The 8,561-nt window shown below is 45.3% G+C and overlaps 1 protein-coding gene across 1 annotated transcript; it reads right to left on the reverse strand.

Annotated features, from left to right (window-relative positions):
• Positions 1–7,354: 7,354 nt before the first annotated feature.
• On the reverse strand, positions 7,355–8,317 carry LOC137159831 (olfactory receptor 52K1-like). The gene has a single exon (XM_067558290.1). It carries the CDS (start codon positions 8,315–8,317, stop codon positions 7,355–7,357), a length of 963 nt encoding a protein of 320 aa, XP_067414391.1.
• Positions 8,318–8,561: the final 244 nt, after the last annotated feature.

Below are 8,561 nucleotides of genomic sequence, written 5' to 3' on the forward strand. Positions count from 1 at the left end.
TGGTTTATCAGATGCTAAATTGATATGAAAACTAAGGAGACTCCTGTAACTATGGCTCTAAGATTTGGTCTACACTACAGACCTATATCGATGTAAGTGTGTCACTCAAGGGTGTGAAAAGTGTACACCTGCCCTTAGCCTGCACTGAGAGCAACCACCCTCACTGGGTAACAATACAGGATAGAGGGGAAACTGAGCCAACTTCATCACAACAGGGTAGTGATCAGTTCTTCTTCACGTCCATTGAAGGTAGGACAAGAGGTAATGGGCTCAATGTACAGCAAGAGAGAGATTTCTGTTCGATATTAGGATAAACTTTCTAACTCTCAGGGTAAGTAAGTTCCTAAATAGGCTTCAAAGGGCGGTTGCAGAATCCCCTTTACTGGAGCTTTTTAAGAAGAGGTGGGACAAATGCCTGTCAGTGCTGGTATAGGTATGTCTGGTCCCCCTGCAGTCCCCGGGGGGACTGGACAAAATGACCTCTCGAGGAGCCTTCCAGCCCTGCATTTCTATGACTCTATATTCTCCCACTGGCAACCAACCAGAAGGCAGTACTGGTTGTGACATTGGTAAGCCAGGTGCCAGTGCTTGCCAGGGCATTAGCTAAGAGCTGACAAACTCAGAGCTGGAAACCAAACCAGATCAGGGGTATGTTAGTTTTGTTCAACGTGGGCATTCATCTTATAAGTCTGTATTTAGTGTTTAGACCCTATAAAATGTCTGTAAATAACTCTCATTTTTCCCTAATTAATAAATCCTTAATTAGTTTACTATAGAATTGGTTACCAGAGTTGTCTTTGTTGTGAGATCTGAGGTACCAATTGATCTGGGATAAATGGCTGGTCTCTTGGGACTGGAAGCAACTTGAATATTTTTTTATATTTGGTGTAAGGAATCATTTTTCATGAAGTCCAGCTTGCTTGGGTGGCAAGTTAGTCTGGAGAGCCCACGGGGATTGTCTGTGACTCCATGGTAAGACCATTACAGTGATCGAGCAGTTCACATTTCTTTCTGTGTTGGCGAAATCTAATTATAGGACCCACCACAAGTTTCGGGTGTCTGCTCCGTTTTTTCCCAGTCTGTCCTGAGGTGGCACTCTTGGTCGTGAGCCACTCCACACAGCATGACACTGGTTTCAGCAAGGCTGAAACTGAGATAAGGAGGTAGCATTTCAGAGACCCTTAAGGAAGCTATTGTGAAATCTCTACAGCAGGAGGCCACCTCAAGAGGTTGGCAGTCCCACAACTGACCTGCATCTACACTTGTGTTCTTGAGGAAGAAAATTAAGAAGGTTTTAGTGGGGCAGTGGCACTGGTAGTTTTTCACTCCTCAGCTTTCCTTGGCCCTCTTAAATCACGTTTCACACCTATGGAGAAATTAGCAAATTGGAGGATTGGGCCAAAAGAAATCTGATGAGGTTCAACAAGGACAAGTGCAGAGTCCTACACTTAGGATGGAAAAATCCCATGCACTGCTACAGACTGGGGACTGACTGGCTATGCAGCAGTTTTACAGAAAAATACAGGGGGTTACAGTGGAGAAGAAGCTGGATTTGAGTCAATAGTCTGCCCTTGATGCCCTTGGACTGCACTAATAGAAGCAATGCCGGCAGGTCATGAGTGGTGATTATTCCCTCTATATGGCACTGGTGAGAGGAACAAAAATGATTAAGGGGCTGGGAGCTGAGGGAACTGGTCCTATTTAGTCTGCAGAAGAGAAGAAGGAGGGGGGATTTGATAGCAGCCTTTAACTACCTGAAGGGGGTTCCAGGAAGGATGGAGCTACGCTGTTCTCAGTGGTGGCAGATGACAGACCAAGGAGCAATGGTCTCAAATAGCAGTGGGGGAGGTCTAGGTTGGATATTAGGGGAAAAAAATTCACTACGAAGGTGGTGTGGCACAAGAATGAGTTACCTAGGGAGCTGGTGAAATCTCCATCCTTATAGGTTACTAAGGCCCAGCTTGAGAAATCCTTGGCTGGGATGATTTAGGTGGGGTTAGCCTTCTCGGAGTATAGGGTTGGACTAGATGACCTCCTGGGTTCCCTTCCAATTTTAATCTTCTGTGATTCTATGATTCTGTATATGGTACAGAATCTGCACTGGTCGAGGGTCTCCTCCTCGTGCTGGGTGAAGAGCCAGTGTCCCGACTGATTCTTGTGGCGCTGTCAGAAATTTTCCGTTCTACTGACCACAAAGCTTTATTCGGCTGTGACTTGTTCCTTGTAAGACGAGTGAGACATCATTCCTCCCTCTGGGGGAGGTCCCAGGGGACAGTTTCCTGCAGGAACTCTCATGCCCCATAGTTCAGGGGCATTATTTTGTCCCCTCTGCTGGGCAAACGGCACATGAAGCTGCTGAATCAGATGGAGAAAATAAGCAATAGTGTTCGATATACTGATGACATCCACTTCTACAGCTACATCACACCCAGCCCAGCGGGAGCACTGGACTGGAATAGCCAGTCTCTGTCTGAGGCTAGGAGCTGGCTGAGGCTCAGTCTGGTAAGATGCAGGTAGTCTGAAGGACAGGAAAAGATACTATGATTCTCATGCCCAAAGGAGTTCATCCAGTTTTAATCAGAGCTGGAGGTGCAATGTTTAGTTGCTGGGGTCCTACTGCTGACCACTCAGAAAGTGGCAGTGGCCAGGATAGGTTATTGCCATCTGTGCCTACAAATGTGTGTCACATTCTCCTCTGTAATAGGGACTGGTGAATCGCTGTGTCACCCAAATAACCAACTCCTGAAGCCCATCTTACTCTGCTTTGCTATGGGAACCCTCACCCCTGGGCAGCTCACGCATTGCCACCAGCAAGCAAGTTGACCAACTCAGTGGGTAAGTGCCAACAGACAGCCACTCATGGGATTATGCACTGGTATGACCCCAGCTATTACCCCCAGTCCCACATGCAACACTAGCTACTGCCGATTTACAATGTTCAGTGTTCCCATTGAACTCTGCAAGCTCATATGTCCATCAATTTATCAAATAAATTGATATGCACCAGACTTTTCACTTCAAATGGAGTCTCTAATACACCTGAAGCCAAATTCATGGCTTTAAATAAAACAAACAAACAAATTTATTAAGTACAAAAAGATTTTAAATGATTATAAATCAGAGAAAAGCATGTCAGATTAGATCAAGATAAACAAAAAACAAACACATTCTAAACAAAGCGTAACACTTTCAGCAACCTTACATATTCAGATGATTCTCACCACAGGCTGGCTGGTCTGCCTCCAGGCAGGCCCTCCCCCTGTGATCAGCACTTCAATTGTTTGATGCTCTTTGCAGATGGAGATGGAAGAGAGAGAGAACAGCAAAACGTCTCCCCTTTTTAACATGTTTCTTCCCACCCCTCAAGGACCTCGCAACCCCTTTCAGGGTCAGGGGACAAACAGTGTCCATGCATGGTTCCATCCATGTCCTGACTCACCGTGATCCACTGTGGATTCGTTTGTTTACGTTTGGGCCAGTCCTTTGTTCTTGGAATGCTGAACTGGGTTCTTCTATGCAAGTCCTAATAAAATGTGAATTACTCTTGAGCTCTGTAGAGTTATGCCTAGATCTGTCTCAAGCCATGACACACATATGTGGGAATATTACACAGCGAAGCCTCCTAACCGTACACATGACACTGCAATAAACATAGTACTATAACAATAATGTTCTGTATGCCATGAGCATTCCAAAAACATCTCATATGGCATACTGTGCATTAGACAATACCCAATTACACAATAAGGGTGTACATGAATGATACACAATTACACCATAAGGGTGTACAAGGGTGTAGTGTGTCACAATGAGCCCTTTCCTTTCCATTATGGGACCTTACTCCCTCTGTTCAACGGGGTTAGATGACTGCGATGCACATGGCTGACTCTGCTCATTTACACCATTCAGGGACACGTGTGCAAACTTTAACATGCACCCACCAATTAGGCAGATCATTGTGCAGAGAACAGGTCAGACCAGTGCTCCAGAATCAGCCCTGTCCGCCGACAAGTTTCTGAGTGCAGTTCACGGTGCTGCTTTTAACCTGTAAAACCACAAAGTACACACAGCTGTTCTCAGTGCAGTACTGTGTGCCCCAGTCTGGTGACCTGGGCTCGGAGATTTACTGTCACGGGGCTATTGCTCGGTGTGGAGACAAATACTGAGAGGTGGCCTCTTTCCCCGCGAGATGCGGCCACAGTTTCAGGCACTAAGATACTAGGGTGATGGCAGCAAGGCAAGAATATAGAAGACAGATAGATCAACAGATAGATAGATAGATAGACAGATAGACAGATAGATAGACAGATAGACAGATAGATGAATGAACTGGCCTCTCTTTTAAGACAGAGGCTGCTTCCGACAGAGTACGCTCCGTGAGTGGCGGTCACTTTGGTACAAAGTTCCCCCCTTGATCCACCCAACCTGCATTTGTTAACCTGCCAAGTGTGCGGCAAAGCCCATCTTTTAGCCTGTGACTAGTTGAGTGATGGGGGAAGATGGAGAAAGTTTGAGTTGGGGGTCACTGTTCTTATAGCTCGCAATGGGCCAGCTGGTGCAGTGGGGGAATACTGGAGCCTCAGCACATGATGGAGGGGCTTTGTTTTTGGAAACGGTTTCAGTTTTATCTTGTGAGGTTCCTGGAATCCTAAAAGGGGAGTTATAAAACTGAAATACAGAAACTAACCCCATATGGAGACTGCAGATGGATGATAGGGTGGATACAGGCGATATCACAGGCAGGCTGTGGTGAGCATGCCAGGGCATATTGCAGGTAGGTGACATGGAGAAAAAAAGAGGCCCTTGCTGCTGGGGATCATTCAGGTCAGTGCTGACCTGTGTCTGCTCTTTGTTTCAGCTTCTGGTGATTTGCTCTGCCAACCAGGAAACATGGGAACAACAGTAGAACCAGGAACCCAGGGCTCATGGAAATGGCAATTGAACATGAATTCTCAGGCATATTCAAAGACACAGGAAATTTTCCAACATATGGCGGAATACAAAGCTCCGACTGCATGCCTTGACAGAGGTCTTATAATTAAGAAATTGTCTGAAATGTATGATTTGGATCTGGAAGAGTGGAATGCACTAAATTAGCCAGGAGCCTCTCAGAAAAGTGTTTTCAACCCAATATGCTGGCTCACAGAACAATTCAAAGCAATGTCGTGTTATTCTAATGTTACCAAGTTTTATCAAAACCCCTCGTCAGTTCTGAAACCCTTTTTTTGTTTTCAAAGTAGAAGACGTCATCTTGTACATAATTTAACTTTTCCTCAATCTTGCACCACTAGATGCTGCCCTCTAGAGTTAAGTTGGTGTCAGTGTTTAGTGGGCAAAAAAGGGGCGTTTTTAAGCTGTTGATTTACAAGTGACTCTATCAAAATCAATCAAGCTTCCAGTAAAGAGGAGCAATGGCTGGTATCATAATTCTTGATTACTGTTTCAGTACAATTCAGGGAGGTGATTCCACCCACTAATTTTAGTCATGTGTACTTGAATGCCATGAATACTTTTCTCTCATTTTCCTTTTGATCAACTGAGTCAAAAGAGATCATAGACGTTTTATTGCTAGAGGGGTGTCATCCTAGCCACATGCAATAGAAAAACAGTCAGTCACAGATCGACGTCAGAGGTTTCCTAAAGAGTTTATTTACCTAGCTTAAATCTTCATTTCAGAAAGCAAGCAAGTACTGTGCAAGTGCGAACGTGAGACAAATCCTGGAGATCAAAGACAGAAGCATTTATGTGAATCGTAGGCAGAGAGCCTGGGAAGCAAGTGTATTTAGATTTCAAACATTCTGACACACAGCAATACTAGATGGGTACAGTGACATGGCTTGTTTCAATATTTGATGAGTTTTCTCTCTCCCCCGCCCTTTTGGAGACTTTTCTTGTGATATTTTTCTTCTTGGCTTTTCCTTCTAATATAAAATTCAGCTTATTTTACAAGCCCACATTTTACTGTTTAGTTCTGGAAATAAAACACAGCTCCTATCTCACATTAATGTAGCTCTATACCCCAGAGCAGTTAGGGGCCCCCTTCAGAACACATAAGAACAAATACAAATATTTGAAATGTGAAAGTTAGACACCCTCCGCCTTTCCCCTCCCCACACCCTTAATACGCACACAGAATTCAAATGAACAGATTCTCCAGATCCCAATGGCACACGCCAGGTCTACGACAATACTTTTTATGGCACAGCTATTCCAGTCCGAAGTGTGAAAAAGGCACAGCCCTCACAGACATAACTGTGCAGGACAACCCCTTAGTGTAGACACAACTATATCAGCAAAAGAGTCCTTTTGACAATATAGCTTGTATTATTTTGGGTGGAGATTTACCTATACCAACAAAAGGTTTCCTTACGAGGGTATAAGTTGCATTTCATTTAGAAGGTGCTGCTGGTATAGCTATGCCAGCAAAGCCTTTCTAGTGTAGCCCACCCCAATATGTGGCCTGATCCGGACAAAAGGGGACCAATGAACTCCCACCTCAGCCAGTAAGAATTGTGGGAGTTGGTCACATCTGAGCACTAGCCCCACAGTTCTTACACAGCTTTGTGATCCATTCTGGGTGAAAGGTGGTAAAACGTGTTCCTAATTCATACTCATCACCGATATGATCCCATGGCAATGATAGGATGGACTTCCACTGACCTAGAGAGAAGCTGTGGGAGGCAACATCTTTTATTGGCCCAATTTCTTTTGATGAAAGACACGAGCTGTCGATCTAGACAAAGTTCTTCTTCAGGTCACTGACTTCATAAGAATTGGGCTGGGCCCTAGGTACACCAAAAATTAGGTGTTGAATGGTATTGAAGTGCAGTGGGATGGACAGAGAAAGGGGTAGGAAACTGACTACTAGAGAAACAACATGTCACATGCATTGCAAGCCATGAAATCATCTTATTAAAACTGAAATAATCTCATGGTCATGGAAGCAGCAGGGCTTAGTGGATAGAGTACTGGACTGGGATGAAAGAGACCTGGTCTGCTGGGTGACGTTATGCAAGTCACTTTGTCTCCCCACATGCAAGGAGTGCTTAAGTCTAGCCTTCTTGCTAGTGACGGACAAATGAGGCAGGACCACTGCCAAGTTCAACTTCCCTGTTAACCAAAACAGCTCAGGGAGACACCGGGGACTGTATGCTGCACCCCCTGCAACGGAGAGGGAGTTTCCACTCATGCATACCCAGACGCTTCACTCCATAATATGTGAAGAGCTTTAAAAATGTCCAGGGTGCAAGATGCTGCAGTTAGGTACGTCTCCACTATCTCTGCTGATGTGTTTAGGGGGAGTCGGGATATTGCTGATGGGTTTCCCAGGACTAGACTCCACCCAATGTTCGGTCTAGAATTTTTTACGTCGGAACAAGAGACGCACTCTGTCATGAATCTGTTTGGTTTTCACCCCGTACACGATGGGGTTCATCATGGGCGGAAAGATGAAGTAGAAACTGGCCATCAGGATGTGTATGTGAGGGGCGACTAGTTGGCCAAACCTGTGAACTATTGAGGTTAGAGACACCGGAGTGTAAACCATTAAGATGGCACAAAGGTGGGAAACACAAGTGCTGAAAGCCTTCACCTGCTCTTCCTTGGATGCCAGGCTTAACACAGTCCTTAGGATCTTGACATACGACACGGCGATGAACATGAGATCCATTCCCACGGCGAAGAGAGTTATGAAAATCCCATAGATGTTACTGAACATGGTGTTGCCACAGGCTAGCTTCACCACTGCCATGTGCTCACAGTAGCAATGGGAAATGATGTGAGACCGGCAGAAGGGCAGCCTACTGAGGAAGATGATCAGAGGGATAGCTATGAGAACAGCCCGGATCAATGCTGCCAGCCCGATCTTTGCTATCACTGAATTGGTCAGGATGGTGGCATACCTCAGGGGGTGACAGATAGCCACATATCTGTCAAAGGCCATGGCCACCAGCACACCAGACTCCACATGAAAGAATGAGTGAAGGAAAAACATCTGCACCAGGCAAGCATTAAAGCTGATCTCCCTGGAATTAAACCAGAAGATACTCAGTAATTTTGGCATGATGGTTGTGGATAAAACCAGGTTGATGATGGCCAGCATGGCAAGGAAATAGTACATGGGCTTCTGGAGGGTAGGCTCTGTCTTGATAACATACAAGAGGGTGCAGTTTCCTAGAAGGGCCACAGTGAACACTGAACAGAAGGGGATGGAGATCCAGAGGTGCATGGCTTCCAGCCCCGGGATGCCGCTCAGGAAGAATACTGACGGATCAGAGCCTACGCTGGTGGAACTTGACAGGTTGTCTTGTTGTGGCATTTTTTCCAAGTCTCTCAGCAATGTCTGTCCTTTCAATAAAACATAACACGTGGAATGAATAGACCCTGTAAATTAAAAACCTGCAAGTGTACGGGAGATTTTAATACACTAATAAAAGGGCCCACGGACCATGTGATAGTGTAATATGATTTTCATACTTCTTGCTAACAGCAGCCAAAATTGGTAGGCCTTTCAGCAGGCTTGTGGAGCGTTGGCATGACTAAGCCAGGAGAGATTTATTGCT

This window comes from Emydura macquarii, unplaced genomic scaffold (assembly GCF_026122565.2).
Source record: "Emydura macquarii macquarii isolate MOO-44397 ecotype Brisbane River unplaced genomic scaffold, CSIRO-AGI_Emac_v2 contig_1946, whole genome shotgun sequence".
NCBI lineage: Eukaryota > Metazoa > Chordata > Testudines > Chelidae > Emydura > Emydura macquarii.